The sequence below is a fragment of the Microtus pennsylvanicus genome, chromosome 3, assembly GCF_037038515.1.
Source record: "Microtus pennsylvanicus isolate mMicPen1 chromosome 3, mMicPen1.hap1, whole genome shotgun sequence".
Classification (NCBI taxonomy): domain Eukaryota; kingdom Metazoa; phylum Chordata; class Mammalia; order Rodentia; family Cricetidae; genus Microtus; species Microtus pennsylvanicus.
The window spans coordinates 139111771-139134675 of record NC_134581.1 but is presented as its reverse complement, the minus strand read 5'-3'; the positions used below and the strand labels follow the sequence as shown (position 1 = coordinate 139134675).

Below are 22905 nucleotides of genomic sequence, written 5' to 3'. Positions count from 1 at the left end.
TTGTGATCCCAGCGCAACCACGCTGGCATGGTTGATACGGATCATCTGCCTGACAGGATGCAGGCTCACCCATGTGGATCAGGGAGTGTCTACATCAGGTGAGCTGAGGCGGGAAGTGAGCGGACCCATGGTGTGGCTGGGGTTCTGAGCGGAATAAAAAGGAGGAAGTGAGCTGAGTGCTAGTGTTTATCTTTCTCTGCTTCCTGGATGCAGATGTAAACTCCTGTTACCACGACTTCCGGCTGTGACGGACTGACCCGCACTGTGAGCCACACAAACTTTCCTCTTCTTCCTTCCTTGAGTTGTTTTTTTTTTTTTTAGTCATTTATTGCTTCCTGGGGGAATCAAGCATTGTGAACAGAAGACAGGGGACAGGGGCACACCCTCTTTTCTGCCCCTCTGCCTATCTCCCCCTGGGGAAGTTTTGTTCACAGAGTTTCCCTGGTGTAGCTCCTACACTGGTTCCTGCACTCCAGTGAAGTTGGCCCCTAGGGTGGTTTGTTAAATGTGAATTCCAGGGCTGCCTGTTTGTCCATGTCAGCGAGGGAGTTCAGTTAGGTATGTGCTGTTTTTAAAATCTCAGTTTTGGAACACACATGAACTATGACGGCTCTCCTACAACTGTCATTGGGACCTCTCAATAGAAAGTTCTTTCCTAGCTGTGGTGGCATCTGTCTCCCTGTAACTCTTCTTCAGCAAGCTGCACGACCCTGAAGAGCCACCGGAGACACATCTGTTCCTTTTCACACCATGCATTTCCACACAGAGCAAAGGACAGGGACATTCCTTCCCCCAGAGGTATTCTCCTGCCAAGCTAATTAGTATCAGTTTGAACTTCCGTGGCTGTGATGAAAAACTCCTGTCAGACCGAAGAGCCAACGAAAGAACACACAAGGAATTGAGAACGACATCCGATTCAAGCTTTCTAAAAACAAAGAACAGCTTCTGTTCAGATACCAGAAAGCAAGCAGGGTTCGGGGTGGTGGTACAGGCCTTGGATCCCAGCATGCAGAAGGCTGAGGCAGGAAAGTCATGAGTTCGAGGTCAGTCTGGGCAGCATAACCAAGACTATCTCGGAAAAAGAAGAAAGGAAGAAAGGAAGGAAAGAAGGAAGGAAGGAAGGAAGGAAGGAAGAAAGAAAGAAAGAAAGAAAGAAAGAAAGAAAGAAAGAAAAGGCAAATGCCAGGCAATGGTGGTGCGTGCCATTAATCCCAGCGCTCAGGAAGCAGAGGCAGTTGAGTTCGAAGCCAGCCTGGTCTACAAAGTGAGTTCCAGGATAGCCAGGACTATTACACAGAGAAATGCTGCCTCGAAAAACAAAAAACAACAACAAAAAAATACAATACAAAGAAAGAAAAGGAAAGGCAAGCAATCAGGCCAGCCGGGATGGTAGCGACCAAGTTTCATTGAGACATGCTTTGAGATGGTCACAGACTCCTTGCTGAGGCACTGGCAAGTTTGCCAGCAGGAAGTTGTCCAGCTAAGGCTCGAGCAGGAAGCATTGGTCAAGACCTTTCGGTAATCCCCTATGGAAGTCAGGCTGCATTTCAGGGCTGCCCAGGCAGCAAGATGTGAATCACGAGGCTGACATGACAAGAGACATTTTCATTTGAAATATTTTATAGCGAAGCTGCATGAAGCAAGGGACCACAAAACAAGGCAAAAAGCACCAGGAGAAGGGACGGAACCTTTATAGAGTCTAGGGTCAACACCTTAGGGTTTCCAATGAGAGTGCAGAAGGGCTGACCACTGGGAATAAGGATAAGTTAAAACAGACCAGGCCTTGCAAAGTCATAGCCAATCTTGGAACCATCTTCACCACACTGTGTTAAAAATAAAGGTTTTTTTCCCCCCACTGAAGAGAAAGATGGCAATGTCCGTATCTGTTGCAATCTCTCACAAGCATCATATGTCATCAAAGTCCTTCAGTGATACCAGAAGTATCATAGAAAAGGAAGGAAGGGCATTAGAAATAATCCCACAAGAAACCCAAATCATGAAGTTATGAGACTTGGACTTTAATATTAGCAAGGCTGCTGTATTCAAGTAGATAGGTGAGAAAATTAAAAAATAAAAACATCACCAAGGAACTGAAAGCTACAAAAGAAGAAAAGTAAACAGGAGAAAATAGAAAAAGACAAAAATGCAACCTCCAAAGTAAAAGACTTGACGGGTGGTGGCAGCAGTGGGTTTGACCAGCAGAAAGCACAGATGAGACAACATGGACTAGCTACTGTTCAGGGGCCTTGCAAGGAAGGGACAGAAAATAAGAAGCACAAGAAATGCCTGGAAATGTGTATCATGGACATAATCATTGTCCTGAAAGGTAAGGAAAAGTGAAGGAAAGTGTAAGTGTAGAGACCAGCTCATGGAGCCATGAAGTCCCCTGAAGTCCCATGGAGTCTAATAAAGAAAAGCACACACATGTATGCATGCACACACACACACACACACACACACACACACACACACACACACACACACGAGTGCACATACACATGCATGTGTGCGCATGTGCACACATCACCTGATCAAAATACTACTACAATAATAACAAAGGTTGAAGATCAAAGTCAAGACAAAAGCATCTTTTTTTTTTTGTTTTTGAGACAGGTTTCTTTGTGTAGCCCTGTCATGGACTTAACTCTGTAGATCGGGCTGGCCTCAAACTCACAGAGATCTGCCTGCCTTTGCCTCCAGAGGGATGAGATTAAAGGTGTGTGCCACCACTGCCTGGCTTCAAAACAAAGTAGCTAGATAGAAGACACAGCACGGTTAAAAGAGCAATGTGTGGTGGCTGGGCTAACAGGAATAATGGAAGCCAGGAAACAGTGATATCACAAAGCTGGAGGGAAACAGCCAACGAGCTGGAGGCACCCAAGTGACACAAAGGACACGAACACAGCTAGGAGCAGGGAGACCTTGTCTGGCGGACGACAGCTAAGGAAGGATCCGGGAAGAGTCTTCAGGCAGAAAGAGAATGGCCCTACACAGAACGAAACGCTGCAAGGACTTGTACACAGGAGAGTGCCCACGAGTGAACACCAACATCTGGCCAAGAACATCCTAGAAGATCCTAATGAAGATTAGAGATCTCAGACTCACACCCGACGATGCCAGGCTTTGTTTTATGACGTTAGTGATCAAGATGGCATGGTGGAGCCATAAAGTCAGACAAACCACAGAAGACAGCGAACAGCGCAGAGATGGGCCACACTGTGCAGGTGGATTTCTGCCCTGCGGGCGCGCAGCCTAGGAGGAGGGCAGCAATGGCCCTTTCAATAAATGGTCCCGATCCATTACTTGTCATATGGAAAACAAAACAAATATTGATTTTTACTTTAGATATACATAAAATCACTTTCATGCACACCCGCTATTTACCATGACGCAGAACTAAACTAAAGGATGAGGCAGAAGGCTTAGCGGCCCACCAGGGCGAGGGAGGGCAAAGCGCTTAGACAAGGCGCAGCAGGGAACACCTAATGAGCTGGACTGCATCAAAATGGAGAATTTCTATCCACTGAAGCCACCAAGAGAGTGGGAGGCAAGTCAGAGAGTGGGAGGAGAGAAAAGCCCCACATAGACTTCTCAAAGGCTCCTCAGGTAGAACACAAGGGGCATTTCTATCTCTGGGCCACCAGTGAGCAAGGGAAAAAACAAAAAATCCTAAAAACAACCAAAAACAAGGCAACAACAACCAGGCAGGGACTCCAGTAGGAAAGTGGGTGAAAGGCAATTACAAAGGAAGCTCAAAACCAACCAAAACACAGGAGAGGAAGGCGATAAGAGCTTGGTAAGGGCTCTGGCTGTGCTGTCGCAAGGGCCTGAGTTTGATCCCCAGGACCTACATAAAACTCCAGGTGCCATGATGCCCGTGTGTCATCTCAGCCCTGGGGAGGCAGAGACGGGCAATCCCACTGGCCAGCTAGACTACCCTATTCTGTGAATCCCGTGTCTCAAAGAAGGTGGGTGACATTCTGGAGTTGTCCCCTTGCCTCCACATGCACCCCCTCATGCACACGCGTGCGCACGCATATGAAAAAGATGAGAAATTTGTCATGCCCAATTTCATCAGCAGTCAGGGATGTGCAAAGTGAAACTAAAACGGAATGCCACGTCCCACCCACTAGCCTGGTTAAAATTAAAAAGCTGACAGCACCAAGTGCAGACAAACCTGTGCCCGGAGTGGAAGTCCCCCTCACTGCCGGTGGGTGTGTAAGCTAGTGGACCCACTTTAGAAAGCTGCTTGGCAGTGTCTGTGAGAGCCAACAGATGCCCATTTTTGTGACTCAGAAGTTCCACCAGACTCCATGCCCAAGATCTGGGCGAGCAGGCATCCATCACAACATGGCAGACGAGCAGGAGCAAATCAGAAAAATGAGCGCAAGAGCCCCTCCCAGAGACGCACAAAGCAGGTCTCAGAAATGAGAGAAAAATGAAAAATCACAGGATTCCTAGACTGAACAACTATATGACTAACACGCTTGTTTCCCAGACTTTGATTTATAGCCAGTACAATCCCAATAACAAGCAGAATAGGCCTGTGTGCAGGGTATGCAAACAGATGAGGTGGTCAGACCACACGGAAATTTAAGAGCACTTGCTGCAGGTGAGGACAGAGGAACCACACATCCACTCAGAGATGCACGCTGATAAGACTTCCATACCACATGACCCGGAGGTCTGCTCAAGGTAGCATGAGAGAGGATTCGGAGCATCACACCACAGAATACTGTGCGATACTGCACACGGAACACCTTCGGTATCACTCATAAGTGTTACAGGAAAGAGAGAAGGGACACGGGACCACGCATTCAAAGCCAAGTGTAGACATCTGTAGGGCAGAATCGGAGAGTGGCTGTAGCTGGTAGTGGTGTAGGCTGGGCAGGACACAAGGATAGCTTCTGGTCAGCTTCTGTTCCCTGGTTCGAACTGTCTGGAAAATCTAGAGCCGTCTCTAGTGGTCTCACGGCTCCCACCCCACGACTGTGGCTGTGAGCTCTTCCCCATGAACCTCTGGCCCCAGTGCTCAGTCTGAATGTTAACGAGCATCTTCTGTGTGTTGCCTGCAGACTAAGATATTCCCACTGTGCTATCCCATATGTTCTCACAGAGCTATGGAAGAGACACTGTAAGGGAAGAGGGGCAGTTAAATGACGTATCCTCTGTCCATCATTGGCTCACCATGTAACAGCAAGCAAGCTATCTGTAACTTCCATTGAGATGGCTCAGGTCTGTGTCCTGCAAATGTCACCCGTGGGCTTCCAGGACAGCCTCATCTTGGGATCAGAGGCCTGGCTCCCGATCCTAATCTCAGTGTCTAGAATGGAGTTTGCTTTTTGTGCTATGTGCCAAGGCGGCTGTCAGAGTGCCGGCGAGCTCCAACACAAGTTCCAACGCAGAAGGTAGAATCACTCCCCGGAGGGCTTTTTCGTAGTCTGAGAAGAACACTCATCTCATTGGCTGTGCTAGAACCCTGGCCACAGCTAGCTTGGGAAGCTGGGAATGTCCATTTTTCAAAGGGTGGCCATCTACATGCTTAAAGTCAGAGTGCGGTTACTGGGTACCAGGAGGAGGAGAGATAAGAATGTTGCTATGGACACAGTCACCTGTCCAGCAAGGATTCAGATCTACCCAGTGTGTGTCCATAGGCCGCCAAGCTCTTTCTCCTAAGCCTACCCCTCTGCCATGAAAGGGGCCATCTAGAAACTGCAGGGGACAGGACATTAGCACTGTGGGGCTAGTTCTTGTGTTCTCCTGCCTTTCCATGTCCTTCCCTGCCTTCATTTCAGAGCACAGAATGGTCACAGTGACCCCCCAAAAACCTCCCAGCCCTGCCTTCTCTTCCCATCACTGTGGCAATGAGACATGTCAGTTTTAAAAGGCCCCTGCCTGTGGCTGAGGACTTGCTGCCTCTGCTCCCTTGGTGACTGTCCCCTCAATCCCACTGGGCACAGGGGCCTCTCCCTAAGTGTCCTGTTGGCTTTTGGTGAATTGATCTAAGCTCAGGCTGTGTGGAAAGAGGGAACTTCAGTTGAGGAACACCTCCATCAGATTAGCCTGTAAGAGGCCGTGGTGCATTTATCTTGGTTGATGATTGGTGTGTGTGTGTGTGTGTGTGTGTGTGTGTGTGTGTGTTGGGGGCAGGCAGTCTACTGTGGGTGGTGCCACCCCTGGCAAGTGGTCCTCAGTTTTATAAAGGAAGCCAGGGGGCAGGGGAAGCAAACTGGTCAGCAGCACTCCTCGGGGCTTCTGCTTCAGTTCCTGCCTCCAGGCTTCTGCCTTGGGTGACATCATGCTTTCAGATGGCCATTAAGAGCCTTCTGGGGCACCAGCCACCCCACTTAGCTTCACAGGGCTCCTGTGGACCATTATGACTTTCGTTGCCTAAGGCTTAGTTTGGTTAATATCCTGTCTGTCTCTGGGATTATTTTCCCCTTAGTTTTTGAATTTTTCTCAAACTTCACTATTTTTAAATTAAAATATAGTGTGCTCTGGATCCAAGACTCTTAATAACTTGCAAACTTTGACACCCATAAAAATAACATTTACCCAAATGAGAGTTATTTCCGTACATTCCTCAACATCTTGCTTATTTTTTTTCCTGCGCACATTGATTTTGATAGGAAAATATTTCTTCCAGCCTTTTCTAGCCAGGTGCCAACATGATCTAAGGAGCTGTTTACAAAATCCGTCCTAATGATTTGCTAGTTTTTGACAAACCAATAAATCACTGGTGGAGAGGTGGCTCTGATTGGGATTAAATAATGAATAAAAACATTTATCTACACTTGGTTATGAAGCTTCCCCAGGAAATGGACTAGGTCTGTAAGAGCCTACGGTTGAATAAGGAGGAAATTCTCGGAACACAGGGGCCACGGTGGTGCACACCTTCAATCTCAGAACTTGATAACAGAGGCAGGTGGATGAATCTCTGTGGGTCTACACATTGAATTCCAGGCCAGCCAGGGCTACACAGTAAAACTCTGTCTTAAAAAGAGACAAGCAAAAAAACAAACACAAAGCCAAGCTCTGAGCTCAGAGGGGTGGGTGAGGCTCATATCACACTGTAAGGGATTTGCTCCTGTCCAGAGGTGGGATGGTGGACCTCACGGTCACCTGGGTTGTGGCCTCTTGCTTTTGATAGTCCCTTCCTTCCTTCCTTCCTTCCTTCCTTCCTTCCTTCCTTCCTTCCTTCCTTCCTTCCTTCCTTCCTTCCTTCCTTCCTTCCTTTCTTGAGACAGGGTCTTATTAATGCAGCCTAGGCTGGCCTGAAACTCCTATGTAGCTGAGGTTGGCCTAGCACTCCTGAGGGCTAGGATCACAGGTCTGTGACAGCAGGGTCAGCTATGGCCGTCTCTCTCATTTTGAAAGGGGCAGCAGGAATTTGCATATTGCCCACCATCAACCTTGCAAGTCCAGGGGGGCAGAGGCTTGCCCAGTGGTGAAGCACAGCTGGGCCCGGCCCCAGCTGGCTGGCCTGCAGTGTGTCACCCCCAAGTGTGTGAGAACCACCTAACCTAGGGAAGCATCAGTGAGCTGGTTATCAGGAGAGAGATAGGAGTCCAGGAAGTGACTCTGGCCGTGGCTAGTGTCCCACAAGTTGAGGCTCTACTCCTTAGGTGTAAGCAACCACACTGTCTATCCCGTGTCACATGCTGCCGATCCAGCCCCCTCTCCTCACTGGATCCTCACGCTGTCTGGATAAAGAGTCAGCCACCTAGCCCCGTCTCCAAGTGTTGCTGCTTAGGGAGGTCAAGTGACTTGCTTGGAGCGCACAGCCCCTCTGAGGCACATTGTCAATGTTTACCGACAGAACAAGCCAGGTCGGTCAGGAGGGGTAAACTTCACCACTGACCTTCCCTGAGATGGTCTTGATCTGTTTGGAGCTCAGGGGCTCGAAGTCCACTCCGATGTAGCCCTCCATGGCGGCCAGGAGGCTCCTGCGCAGGCAGCGGGAGGAGTTGGCCTCCACGTGCACCTGATCCCACCACGCCGGCTCGTACCAGCCTGGGATGATCCACTGGTACTTGCTGCCGAACATGCTCTCCTCGAAGGCCTGTGGGAGACGGGCAGAGACTCGGGATCAGCGGGGCTTCGGGTGTCAGGAGAGGGTGGGAGAGCCACGCTTCCTCTTCCCAGAGGGTGGACAGACTTCTGTCGGCCCCTCTCCCTATCGCTCTAAGGACCTCAGGTAGCTGCAGGAAGACCTAAAACCTGGAGAAACCGAGGACTTTGATGGAGGGAAAGGGAACTGCTTATGGAGAAGCAGGTGGAAGGTTCTGGTACCGCACCTAAGAGCAGTGTGATTCACCATGAACTTCCTGGTGACTCAAGAGAGAAGGGCAGCAGGTTTCCATAAAGCTCTCATCACCCATGAGGAACAAGAAGCGCATTCCTGGTCGTTAGCTCTAAAAGGTGCCTTACACCCAGGATGCTATCAGAGCCATGGGTATGCACCAACATCCTCTCTACAACAGAGTTCTCAAAGCTGCTTGAGGCTGGGAGACAGCTGCCTCCTTTATGGAGTTCTTTGATGTTTTTGGACTCACAATGCCCCTCTCCTAGACACCGTACTTCTAATGATGAAACAGCTCATTTTTTTTTCCCTAGCGACTACACTAATTGTGCCCCAGCCAGAGTTTCGGGGATGGGCACAGAGAACTCATCTTTCACATGCATTACAAATTCACAGCTGGACAAAAGCAGGCAGCAGCTGGAGCCTCTGATGAACAGGGTTCAGCTTCCGAAACACTGTTTACAGGAGGATAATGCAGGGTTCTGACCGGGAACAAGACTTGGGTGTTTTGTTTTCTTTTTGAGACAGTCTCGCTGTGTAGCCTGGGCTGGTTTTGAACTTGTGACCCCAGAGTACGGCAGGGATGATAAGTGGTGCCCTCATTCTGGGAGGAACTAGCCTTAGGAACAGAAGGAAGTCCCCAAATCCTCGGTCATGCCTTCAGGGGCAGGTCTTGTGAGAGTCCAGCCCCTCATCTGCCACCTGTGGGGGAACCCACATACACAGTCTGACCAGGGCCTGGCTAGCCTAGGGGAATAGGCTGTTATCTCCCCCTGTATAGATGAAGACTGCCCAACTTGAGGTGAGGAATTTCCCTAAACAAAGCTACTGAGAAAAAAGATTCCAGGGCCACCTTCTCTTAGCAAAACAAAACCTTTCTGGAAGCTTCTTTGATCTTAAAGGCCCTCCTGTCTACAGGAGAGGCATATTGCTTAGGAGGCACCGGGAACAAGGGGGCAGCACAAGGCTCAGTTCCGACACTCGCGGCTGTGACCAGCACCAGGACTGTGGACTGTACAGTGTTCAGGAGGCAGCAGGATCAGGGTAGCTGTATGAGCAGACTCTCATGGTCCCTCCAGGCTGCTCCCTGAGGAACTTTTCCAGGAGACAGAAGCCTGGTCCATGGGGAAGACAGCGCAGGTATTAATGGTCTGAAGCCCTTTCTGCCACTTTCTACCAGCTCCCAGCCTCCTGCCTCCTCTCCTTCCTCCTCAGGGCAGCCAGGGGTCATGAGGTCCTTATCAATGTACAAAAGTCCTGTTCATCTCCGCTCCTTATTGCCTGTCCCCAAAGTCCCTTTTGTCCTGTGGAGAGCCTTGAGTCACACGTGCAGGGCAGAACCACAGATGAAGCACCCATGGACAGGCTCACAGAAGGGTGTGGCCTGGCTCAGTCTACTGTCAGGAGGGAGTGGCCATGTGCCCGCTTCTGTGTTGGTCCCTGAGTGAAGAGTCCCTATGTGGGATATAGAGGGCTTCTTGGGGGCTGGGACACTGGTCTTCGTCCTTTGCCAGATGGAGGGTAGGGCTGTGGACCTCCAGGGACCTGTTTCCCTGGGACCTCCAGAGCTAAGTCAGGGCCAGTATACAGTGCCGGATGGTTGATGTCAACTTGACACAAGCCAAAGTCATCTGAGATACAGAACCTTAATTAGGAAAAAGCTTCCATGACATCGGGCTGCAGGCAAGCCTGCAGGGCATTTTCTTAATTAGTGATTGATGGGGGAGGGGGAGGGCCCAGCCCATCACGGGTGGTGCCATCCCTGGGCTGGTGGTCCTGGGTTCTGTAAGAAAGCAGGCTGAGCAAGCCATGAAGAGCGAGCCATAAGCAGCTCCGTGCCATAGCATCTGCTCGGTTTCTGCCTCGAGTTTCCAGCCTTGTTTGAGTTCTTCTCCTGAGTTCACTGATGATGAACCGTGCTCAGCAGTGGCGGTGCGGCACTGACGGAGCGTGCGGTCTCTCTGCTTCTATGCATTCCCTGAGAGGCACAGATCGTGGATGTCCTTGAGGGTAAGCCCCAGCCAAAAGTCCAACCCAAAGCTCCAAGAGCCTCCTCAGTGGGTGAGCATCCAGCCATAGCAGTAAATTCTTACTATTAGCACGGAGATTTCTCTGGAGCACAGGCAGGATGGGAGGTGGGAGAGGAGGTAGGAGGAAGCCCAGCCTGGGCCTGTGGCCTGAGGCCAAGCTGGAGGACCCAAAGCAGACACCAGTGCTCATGGAACCACTTCTCTCTGGCCAGCACAAATGAGGGCTTTGAGTTGGAGCCAAGACACAAGGCCGTGGTGTGTGTTCTCAGCACACAGGAACTGGCCACTGGCCGGGCTCTTACATTCATCATTTTCTCCCAGAGTCCTTTGGTTTCTTTCTGGATGGACACTAAGGCTTTCAAAGGTCTAGGGAAATTGGTGAGTGGGGGTCAAGTGCAGCCCTTTCCAGAGTCCCTCCATGCAGGAGCTTGCTTGATACTCAGAGAATCCGTTTCTGGGCTCTCCTGCGGAAGGGAGGCTTTTCTGAATCTGGAAATATTGTTGTGTCAGCGCTGGCCTCCTCTGAGCCTCTTCCTCAGGTTTGGACCCTGCAGCCATCTCATTGCTCCTCAGGGTCCTGGTGCTCAGACCCCGTGGGACCCCTCCCAAGTCACCTTCCATCATGTCTGCCTTCAGACAGGAGGATCGGGGATGGGGGGACTTTGGGGGCTGGGGCTCAGGTTTCATGAAAGAGTGTTGTGTCAGTTAATGTCCTCCGTGAGCTAGTGAGATGGGGTGACACTCTCTCTTTCAGGAGTGTGCTGAAGCTGTAGGGGTCCAATGCCGGTGTGTCAGCATGGAGCCGCAGTAGCCACCAGACTCCAACATCACCTCTCACCATTACCTCATCAGCCTCCCCCTGGGATGCCTCAACTTCCTCTCTTCGCTGCCAAGCTGGCTGGCTAGGGTAACCTGTGTGTCCTTGGCGTCTAGCCGCTTCTCTTCTGTCCCTCTTGGACCTGCTAGGGTCCTCTGTCTCTTCATTTAGCCTCACCTTCTATGTCCATCCTCAGCCTCCTCTGTTCTTCCCTACAGGCCTGCTGTTCATACCTCAGCCTGCTGTTCACACATCAGGAAGGGCAAGAGAATGAGAGCTGTGGCCCCTTGCTAGAGACCACACCAAGGATGACCTTATACAGAAAGGCCAGGGGTGACATGCTGACTCATGACTGGGTTGTCACTTGGTGAACTTCCCTCCTGACCCGAGGGGAGCAAGCAGAGCGCAGCACAGCCATGGAAACAGACATGCTGCTCCTGGGTGCAACCCCTACCATGTATGTCATGAATAGATCATGAATAGATTGCACCAGGTTCAGGGCTCCACTCATGAGGTGGCTGAGGTCACTAAAGAAACCCCCTTACCTCACATGGCTACTGATCAGGGTAAGTTGGACAAGGTATAAAAGCACTCGGTCACCTACTCCTTATATCCTTCCTAAGAGTAGACAGTGTGTCCTCTGCCAGTTCTGAACTCTATCTGCAGGGCAGGGAGGGACCTGAGTCCCCTGGGGTGTCTGGAGTGTCCTGTGCTGACTCAGAAAAGCCCTGCAGCTGCTGCAACACCCCCAGCACCCCCGGGACCATCCCGCTCTGAGCACAGCTTCTGACCCCAGGAGGGGTTCCAGGATGGAGAGGCTTGGTGAACCCAGGTGGAATCTCACTTACACAACAGAAGACTTTTGCTGCCATGTTCTGGTCAAACTGGCCAAGGATGATCCGCACGTCATTCCCCTGTGGGCAGAAGAGGATGTGAAGGTGAGTGATGGCATTGCCAGTGCCAGCACCAGGGGACCCTTCCATGGCCAACTTCGCAGCCAAGAGCTCTGCCGACAGGGAGGGAGGTGAGGCTCCCCTGTGCTGTGCACCCCCAGAGACTTGCTGTGCCACTCTTGGCTCATCTGCAATCACCCTGTCTGCTTTACTGGGTGACCCTGAGGCCAAACAGCATACCTCAGGCTCCCTGCTCCCTCTGCCAAGGAACTGGGCTATCTTGAATCTCCTTTCTCATTTTACCCACAGGGAAACTGAGGCCAGAGGAAGGTGATAGAGGCAGGACCCAAGTCAGCCACACCCTCCATAATGTCTTGGACTTTTCAGTCAGTCAGTCCCCGGAGATATCTTCTGAGCTCATATTGCTCCCCAGTTCATAGTTTTCGGGGTGTTTTGGAGTTGTACTAAGACCTCAGTGTCATCAACAAGCCTTGGGGGTTTCCCTTTCTCATCTCAGCTCTACTTTACTCCTCTGTGATATGGGGACAGTGGTAGCAACTCCCTTGTATGAGTTCTGAGAGGACTCAGAGAAGCATCCTTCAAGAGGTGCTTAACACGGTGCCTGGCGCACAACAGGCGCCCAGCGTATGCCAGCTAGCCATGTGGCCGTAACTCCCCCAGGCCGTCTTTACTTTTTGCCTGCAAGCTCTACCCTGGCATGTGCTGGTTTGCTCTGTGTGGCTAACAGATGTGTGTTGCAGAGAAAGCCCACGAGACTCACTCACCTACGAAGCATTTACCCAGCCCCTGCCTGAGGCTCTTGGTCACTTTCTGGGCACGGGGATTCAGCCTGGACCCTGCCATCAGGAGGCCATCTGGGTACAGGCTGGCACCTGCTCCTGTCCCGTGGCTTCCTGCTTTGCAGGACCCAGATTTGCAGGGGGCACCAACTCCCTGCCGGCCTCTCCAGACACCACAGACCTTCCGATGGTGGTGGGCAGGAAGCGTGACTTCAAAGATCAGTTTTTAGCATCTTTTAAAACTGGAAAATGCTGATTGAGAGGCCATCTTACTCATCATGTGTGTTAGCAAAATAGAGAAAGCCCTGTGCTAAAACTGGCCTTGGCTCACAAGAAAGAATGGAAAGAATGGGAGGGGGGTTGGACACAAAATCCCATACTTGCTCGGGAGAGGACTTTAAAGGGTCGTTTGCAGAGGCCGGAGGAAGGTGAGTCTTTGTCTCTGTAGTCTGCAGCACTATGAAAAGTTTCAGGCCGTCTCCTTCCGTGGAAGGGCTCCCAGGCACACACCAGCCTCTTTGTTATGGGTTGAAATCTTTTTACATTGTTTGTTAGTAACAGTGGCCATCTGTCTATCTGTCTGTCTCCACCCATTCATTGTTTATCCATCCATCTTCTGGGTTTATTGTGCATCTGGATTGCTAACCCCACTTGCTAAACATGGTACAGAGAAACAGCCTATTGGGGTTTAGAGCCAGAGAAACTGGGTTCTGATCCCATGCCTGGGCTTAGTCTGCTAAGCCTGCATCTTGTCATGTCTGAAACAGGCACTGTCCTCCCTGCCCTGCTTTGTGGTACAGGTAACTGATTACAACACAAAATGCCTTCTGGTCTTCAGGATGCTCCCCCGGCATCTTGTCATGACTGATCCCTTCTGTTTGTCCTCAGATTCAGCCCCTGGTATCCCATTCTGGCCTCAGGTTTTGCTGCATCCTGAGTGTAGTCATCCAGCCTATGTCACCAGAATGGACTCATCCACTGCTTTCCACAGAACACCTCAATCGGTGTCTCCTGGCTCCTGCAACCCAACATGTCCCAAGTTGAACCCTCATCTTTCTCTCGCAAGCCCCTTCCTCCTCCTGTTTCCATCTCTGGGAGTGGTACCTCAGCCTCCCACTCGCCGAGCTGGAGATTGGAGTCATCTTCCACTTGCTGCTCTCCTTCCCCTCCCACGTTCCAGCCCCTCAGCGTGCCGGTTCCACCTGTTCACCAGCTCCAGAGTCAGCCTGTCCCTGCAGCCCCGTGCTCTGGGCTTGGTCACCACTTCTCTTCCCGAAGAGAATAGCTGGACCCCTGTCTTCATCCTACCACGTCCAGTGGCCTCTACAGAAGAGGGAGAATCACAGCAACCTCCAGTTCTGACAGAAAAAATCTGACATGGCTTCCCAAGGTATATCAGACACCCATCTCAGTCTCTTGAGCTTGAGGCTCTCTGCCAACTGCCTCCTGCGTCACATTTCCCTACTTTTCTATAGAGTAACAAAGAACTACCTGAAGTTCCACAGACACACCTGCTTGCCATTCATCCACCCACCCATCTGTCTACCAGTTCCCCCATCCATCCATCTACCAATCTACCTATCCATTCATCTACCCACCACCTCATTCATCCATCTGTCCATCCATTCATATACCCACTAACTGCCCATCCACCCACCTACCCATCCATCCATCCATCCATACACCCATCCACCCATCCATCCATCCACCCACCCACCCACCCACCCACCCATCCATCCATCCATCCACCCATCCACCCACCCATCCATCCATCTACCCACCCACCTATCCATCTGTCCATCCTCCCTCGCTCTGTTTCCTTTTGTGTATAAACTGTACATACCGAGTGTCCTGCTCTCTCCCCCTACTCTCCTGCATCACAGTTGCTCGGCCCTCATCTTAGCTCAGGCTCCCTTCCTTGTGATGCCACTGACCATCAAGCCCAGCAGCCATTCCCCTCTGGCCTGAGGATATCTACACTTCCTTCCATCATGACCCAAATTCACTTTTTAAAAAATCTTCTCCTGACCCTCTGGCCCCTGAGCCAGCACAGGACATGATGTATGGAGCAGTAAGCATGCGTGTGGCCTGATGTAGGGAGAGGATGCTGACACAGCACTGGACTCCACGGTGGGCCCTTGGCTGCTCAGCAGCTTGACCTTCTGCAAGTCCAGAAGGCATGATTGTCACTGTATTGACGCCCTGCTAGTCCTGGGGCCTGCTACTGACTGGGTTTACATGTCCATTTATGAAATGGACCAAAGAAACCACTTCTTCATGGTGACCAACTCACCACCTGCTGACAGATAAGCAACCAGCTCTGCCTTTCCATTTAGTCCAGTTAGTGTCTCTGTTGCCATGACAACTGTTCTGCAAGGACCACTCGGCTGTAGGCTCTCAAGCTGTGAGGTTTAGATGGGCCTGAGGAATCACAGATCCCAGAAGCCCCTTCCTAAAGAGGCCAGTGGCTCTCCCCAGCTGTGCAGCATCCAGAGTTGGGCTCTCACCCTGGTTCTCAGGACCCTCAGAGGGCCTGGAAGACAGGCACTGTTGGGAACCAGGAAGCCCCGAGGCAGCAAGCTATTTCTGTCTACTATGCTTCTGAAGAGCAGGAGGGCTGTTCCCAGGCTAGGAGGGCAGTGAGGAGCGTGGGCCAAGGGAGTGAGAGAAAACCTGGTCCTTAGGGAGATGCTGCCTTGAGATCAGGTGAAGTGTGGGCTCACATCTTGGATGGGACACATTCATCTGGAGTTAAGGTTGCATCTGAGGGGGTGTGGAGAGTGGTGTTCTCTCACCCTGGACTGGCACTTGTGTGTGGGTTCCGGGGTTGGGGAGAAAGAAGTTCTAGGAAGGATGGATAGTACACACACACACACACACACACACACACACACGAGATACACACACACTCACACACACACGAGATACACACACATCACATACCACACACACACACACACACACTGTATACCACACACACTACACACACATACCACACATAAGACAGACACATACACTACACACACACTGCATACCACACACACATACACTACACACACACCACATACACACCTCACACAACACACCACATAACACACATACACACACCACATATACCTCACACCACACAGACACTACACACACACCACACACACCCACACATACATGTATACACAAACCACACACACCCACACATACATGTACACATACACCACACACACATACACACCATACACACACACTACACATACACATATACACACCACACACACACACACACACACACACCACACCCACTACAAGCTCCAGAGTCACATTTGTCACTGCCCAGTACATGAGCATCTTCCTGGAAGCCCAGAAGGTAAAAACTAAAATCCAGATAGGCAATGGCCCTATCTCTGACCAACTCTCTACCCTGCCGGGGCTGGAGCTCCTCTTCCTGATCTAAGGGCCTGGGCAGTTTAAGAAGTACTGGGAACAAGGCTTGATGAAGCAGGCTTATAAATCTCAGCTAAGCAGGGGGCTCACACATTCAAAGTCACCCTGAGCTGTGTAGAGAGAGCCTGCCGTACAGCCTGCCTATCCTGCGTGAAGCCCAGGCTCAAACCCCGGTACTGAAAATGAAATAAGTAAGCTCAAGGCAAACGGAGGAGGAGCCGGGCCTGTCCCTGCAGATGAGAACGACAGAGTAGAGCTATGAACTCCAGAGAACAAGGCCATGACTGAGGGCATCTACTGGAAAATCCCGAGCTTTCATGACCCGATTCTTCTGGGGCTCCTGGAGTGAAGGTGGATGCGTGGGGACAGATGACAGTTTCCATGATCGATGGTCCCAGGTAAAACGCTTACACAGAGAGCTGCATTCCCACCCTAGCAGGCCACTGTTCCAGGGAGGGCATTTTGAACCAAGCGGCCATGGATGCAGGTTGGAAGTGAGGAGCACTGCCTGGGTCTTCTCAGCTCCTCACAGCCAGAACCCTGCCTCAGGTGCCCAACTCCCAGAAGCCCCACAAAGACACAGGACATGCCCTAGCCCAGGATAGATGGCCTTTCTTCTTTCTTGGTTCCATTGTCCAGACCGCCTTGTTTCCAGGATCCTTAAGGGACCTAAAAATCACACACTTCTGAATGGCCACCCAATCCACTGACTGATTTTAACTCTGGTTTGTGAGGGTCCTAACATGGAAGAGCCCTCGAGCTCCATCTGGCTGGTAAGTGGAACCACAACCCTTTCCCAAGAGAGACACCATTGTCATGGCCACTTTGAGCAACAGAGTCTCAAAGGATTCAGCAGTGGATGTTGGGGTTACCCTAGACCCTAAGCTGCAGTGAGCATGGAAGTCCACAGTTACCCACTTGTCCCTTCTCTGGGAAGCATCTGCAGCTGTATGGGGAAGACCACACTGTACACACGGCACTGGAAACAGCAGTTGTCAATAGGCAAGGGGAGAAAACATGTACGTGTATAGATACCAGATCTCCGGGGTGTCTGCTGGTGTTCTGAACTAACCCCCTTACGGCCTCATCCTGTTCTAGCCCTCTCCTGAGTATATACACTCCATCAGCCTTTTTCACACAATCCCCAGCCTCTTAGGGTTTCTATTGCTGCAATGAAACTCCATGACCAAAACACAAGCAGGGGAGGGAAGGGTTTAGGTGGCCTACACTTAGTGTTACTGTTCATCAGTGAAGGAACTCAGGACAGGAACTCAAACAGGGCAGGATCCTGGAGGAAGGAGCTGATGCAGAGGCCATGGAGGGGAGCTGCTTACTGGCTTGTTCATCATGGCTTCCTCAGCCCACTTTCTTACAGAGCCCAGGACCCACCAGCCCAGGGATGCACTACCCACAGTGGGCTGGGCCCTCCCACCATTGGCCACTAATTGAGAAAATGCCTTACAGCTGGATCTCATGGAGGCTTTTCCTCAACTGAGGCTCCTTCCTCTCTGATGACTCTAGTTTGTGTCAAGTTAACACACAAAACCAGCCAGTGGTATACTCCAGGCTCAGCTCCAGGGGACTTCAGCTCTGGATTCCAAAGCACACAGGTGGGAAGAGGTGGCATGTGTTTCGATGCCAGCTAAGTGTGGTCCCAGAACCCCAGAGCTGGCAGCACATCCTGCCTAGAGCACATCTTCCCAGGCCGAGTGAGACATCAACCCCCACCCCAACTGGTCTGGGCTGCAGCACTCAGCATCAAGTCTATAGAATCACTCGTGGAAAGGCCAGGCAGAGCGGAGGCGAGGTCATGAGTGGCACATGCCATCGTGAGTCATGAAAAAGACAGACTGAACATGAGCACCCTGAGAGCCCAGCACAGCTTGACGGCCTTCTTGCCCCTGGAGTGTAGAGTCCTGCAAGGAAGGTCAGGGTCACCTGACACTGATTTCTAGGTCATTTGGAGTCTCCAGTAGGGCCCCTCTTTTAACCATGGGGCTTTCAAAATCCCAACAATACCACACACCTCCATACTGTGAGAGGATGAGGTGACATGAGCCACCAAGCTAGCAGAAGCTTATCTGGCATGGCTGGAAGGACCAGCCGAGACTGTCTCTAAAGTCCTGGCTCAGACAGGCTGATCCCCTCCAGGATGAATACTCCCTTATTTAACCAAAATTTGCCTTGGACCTTTCCTCCCCCTCTTACCAGACATACCCCTGAAGGCACAGAAGCAGGAAACATGTCCTCACATCCAGGAAGAGTATGGAAAGGGGACAGCCCACAGCAGCCTACAGGCGACGTGTGACATTTCTTTAACTCGTGTATATTTAGCTTTCCAATAATATATCTGGCTTCAGATAAAAATACTGCTCTTTCTTCTCCATGTCTCTGAGCAAAATTGGCCTTGGGGCCAATGCAGCATGGTTACTCTTTGGTTGTGCACCCCCAGGGCCCAGGCAAATCTATTTCCAGAGGTTAGCCCGGGTTTTCTGCCTGTATAGATGTGGGGGTGGTTGGTTCAGGAAAAAAGAGATAGCCCCCATCAAGACCTTCCTGGACAGTCAGGGAAAGAAGTAACCAATCTTGGTTAGGGTTCTCCCATGGAGCAAAGGTCGGGATGGTGCACCTTCAGGCTGTCTTAGCATAGAGTAGAGGCCTCCCGCAGACATGCGCATCCCAGTCCCAGAGTCTCTGGGCATGTAATGCCCCATGACATGAGATTCGAGCTTCAGGGAGGCGCTCAGGTTGCTGGTGTGAAATGGGGCTGTGTCTTGGATGATCTGGGCAGGTACAGTATTATTACAAGGTGCTTACAAAAAGCCTGTGTGACAATAGGTGACTCTGAGGACAGAGGAGGAGGTCACTAGTCAGGGCACAGAGGCGATGCCCTCTGAATCATCCCTGGGACAACTCCATCTTAGCGCACCAAGACACACACTTGGCTTCTAGCCTCAAGGCCGAATGATTCGTAGTCTGATAGCTTTGTTCCACCAGCCGTAGGGAATGCATGTCCCTCCCTCTGACCTGTGAGTACCAAGCTGAGAGGGACTCTACCGTCCTCTCCTCTTTGGTGGGCCCTGAGATCTCTTGGCCACTGCTGACCTGCTGGTAGCTTTCCTGGCCTCTGCTGGTTCCCCCTCTGTGCTCCGTGAGCCACAGGAACGTTTCCCAGTGTTGGGCTATTTTTGTGATTCACTCAAAAATAGGTTCCTCTTTTTAGAGTCAGAAACCTGGCTCCAGCAGGTGTACCGAGCCTTTTGACAGCGAGACTCGGTGATGTCATCTACAAAGTTCATCCTCGAGAACTGCACAACCTAGTTACAAAAAGAAACTGCAAAGAAAAACATCTCAGAACATTCTAAAAAGTCTACGATTGTCAGTCCTCACTCACAGCTGTCCTGGGTTGCATGTGGCCTGTGGGATGCAGGTAGAGTTCCCATGATGCATTGCTGGAGCCCAGCCTTTCACAGGTATTTAAAGGCAAGAACTAGAACTTTCTGCCCAGCCTGGGCCTGTTGACTCTGTTGTCCTTCATCTTTCCTCCCTTCCATAAGGGGAAGCCACAAAGCCACTGCCTTCCTGCTTTATTGCTGAGAAGGCTCATGAGGAGGAGCTTGCCTTTCACTCTGACTTTCCAGAACATTAAGAGACTACAGAAGAATCTTCCAGCCACTGAAGAGTAGATGGGCATGAAGCTGTGGTGGCTACAAGCCCTCCTGCTGCCTCACTCCTGTGTTGCAACCTCCATCAGCGCCTGCTGCATGGCCTCTGGTATGTGATAACTTGAGCTCAACTTGTAAAATGGAGATAATAACATTCCCAATAGAGGACCAGGTAGTAAATGGTCTAGGTTTCACGGGCAATTACTCTCTGTGACAATTACTCTGTCTTACGACTGTAGCACAAAAGCAGCCAAGAACAGTGTTCTAAATAAATGTGTTACAATAAAACTTTATTTAAAGAACAGAATGGAGGGCCAGATTTGGCTCATTGGGCCATTGTTTGTTGGCTGCTACTGTTCAGTAACTGGGAGGATTAGAAGAATGAATAAATCTGTGAGAACAAAGCAAGTACTGGACAGTGTCTGTCCTGGGTATCAAAGCAGAAGCACGGGCCCGAGAGGACAGGCTGTGGTGAGGTTGGTGTCTGAAAAGCATCCCAGAGATGCCTGAGCTTTCCTGGCAGTAGAACAGGCACAGGCTACCCCCTCCACTAATGACCACACAGTGACTGATTGCCCTGTGTTCCCAAGGGCCACATGGAGCTCCCAGTTGCCTGGCTTCTTGTGGTTTTTCCAGGAACCTCCATGATTATTTCAGGATGGGACGTGCCATGGATTTATTTCTTGATTCTCATCACATTCTTGCTTAGTTGTTCCTGGGTTTCTAATATGTCATCAGCTGCCGATTCTTCAGTCTTGTGAGAGCGAGGACCGCCACAGGAGCATGTCTGAAAGATGGGGATACCTGAGGCAGGGAGAGAAGTAAGTGCAGGCCTGTTTGATCCAAAGCCTGAGCCCAGCTTCTGTTTGGGATGAGGAAGAAATGTGTTCCATGGGGGCGGGGGCTATGGTCGGTGAGGAGAGCACACTTAAACCAGTATTAAAATGCAAGTGTCAGCTATGTAGGTAACTAAAAAGAGGGTGCTCTGTGTTCCCGCCCCGTCTCCTCTGGAGTCCTGCAGGTGGCTCTGCATTTCATTAGTCTGCCACCTGCAGCCGGGACATCTCAGTGCTGTCCCCTCATTTGTAGCAGGCCTGTCCAGTGCCCGTTTCATGACTGCCCTCTGGCAGGGTCCTGGACGCATTGTGGTAGACCTCTGCTCCGTCTTTTACACTTGGCATCTGCATCACTTTGTTCCAAATTGTGAGGGGAGGACACCGCGGTGTGTTCCACACTGCAGAAACTCAAGAGGCAGAGGCGGGATGACCACTCCTTCAAGACCAGGCTGGGCCACATAGATCTTATCTCAAAAACAAAAAACAAACAACCCTCCCACACGCCCCAACAGAAACATGCAAAAAGCACAATCTGGGGCCACTGGTGTTTTCATGGTGAAGCTGACTGGCTCTAATTTCTGGTCAGAACTTTTGTCTGGTCAAGGCCTGTTTGGAGTGTTCTGGTTATAGGCTTGTTTTCTGTTTGGACACACAGATCAGATTTTCTTTACTGCTATCTTCCACGCTTTGGTAGCTTTGGGTCCCATTTACCACCATGCTGTCCAGAGGGTCCTTCAGTGCGGGTTTATCTTAGGTGTCTCTGTCTACAATTTTAGGTTCTAGGTGGCGATAGAGAGCGATTTTTAGGGCCTCGCACTAGCAAGGCAAATGATCACCTCAGGCTCAGGTCACCTCAGCCTCCTTGGCTGTGAGACTTGGCTTGAGAAACCACCTCATTTAAAACTGTTCCTTCTCTTATGGAGACGAAGAGTTTGATGCACATTTTCTTACATTTCCCATTTCTCAGGCTCTGAGGGTGCAATCTGGATTTCATGTCCCTGGTATTGTTGTACATGTTTCTGCATCCTGTGGGAAGCCGCATGCTCTTTCCCATCCATTTCTCCATTCACAGCAGTTATATAGACTTATCTCTCTTTCCCCAGGTTCTATGTTCTCCACTTGGCTGTTTCTGTCTTGACCTCAGTTGTAAAGTGTGCCGTTGCTCCCGGCTGGCTCGCAGGATCAACTTCCAAAAGGTTTCCCGCTTGGCACATCACGTGAGCCTCACACAGTAATGTGTATGTCCCAGTTGCTCCATTAACCCTGGCGTTTCATGATGCAGAAAGGGTAGAGGGCAGCCTGTGCTTGAGAGCCTTGTGGGAAGTTTGACTCCCCTCCCCTCACCCCCACACCTCTGCCTAGATATTTGCAAGATTTATCCTTAGAGTTTGTACATCAAAACATTTGCTAAAATGTCTCTAGGTGTTCTTTCCTATGCCAAAGGGTCTGGGAAGCAGAGACCAGCTAGAGTTTTACGCTGCTGAGCTAACTGTGGGTTTTATAGTTCCCCAGTGGTTGAATGCTGGCAATTTCATGTGATCTGGGTTTGCTCCCTATAGTGTGTGTGTTTGGATGTGCGCGTGTTTGTGTATGAGTGAGTATTCTTATATGTGTGCATGAGTGTTGAGGCCAGAGGTCAATCTTAGGCATTGTTCCTCTTGAGGAGCCTGGAGCTGTCCCATGAGACGCAGCAGCTGACCAGTGAGCCCCAGGGACCCACTGGTCTCTCTCCTTGCCCCCAGCATTGGGGTTACAAGTGCATGCCACCATGCCGGGACTTTTATGTGGGATTCTGGGGATGGACCGCTGTCCTTTGCCTGTGCTTCATTAGTCTTTCCAGTTCCCCTTTCCTCAGTTGTCCCTATCCCCTTACTGCGGAATGTACCAGAAGCCAGATTCTGGCTGCCCCGTGAGCTGCTGCTGCTGCTGCTGCTGGGGCATCTCTTTTGGCTCTGCCTCCTGTCCTGGTGTCCTCTTAGCTCTCTTCTCCCGTCTCACACCGTCATCTTTCCTCTCACTGGATTGATCCTGCCAGCCATTTCCTCTGAGTTCTGGAAGAGCGTCTCAAGTGCATCCTCCACGCCATTGATTTTTTCCCCCTCTTGGCCCTGGCTCCACTCTTTG

The 22905-nt window shown here is 50.9% G+C and overlaps 1 protein-coding gene across 1 annotated transcript in view; it reads right to left on the bottom strand.

Annotated features, from left to right (window-relative positions):
- Positions 1-22905, bottom strand: part of Gabbr2 (gamma-aminobutyric acid type B receptor subunit 2) — a 356062-nt gene that overhangs the window by 145727 nt on the left and 187430 nt on the right. Inside the window, exons 5-6 of the mRNA XM_075967260.1 lie at positions 11998-12063; positions 7862-8062 (exon numbers count right to left, since the gene is read on the bottom strand). Coding sequence (XP_075823375.1) covers positions 7862-8062; positions 11998-12063 — 267 coding nt within the window. The remainder of the gene's footprint in view (positions 1-7861; positions 8063-11997; positions 12064-22905) is intronic.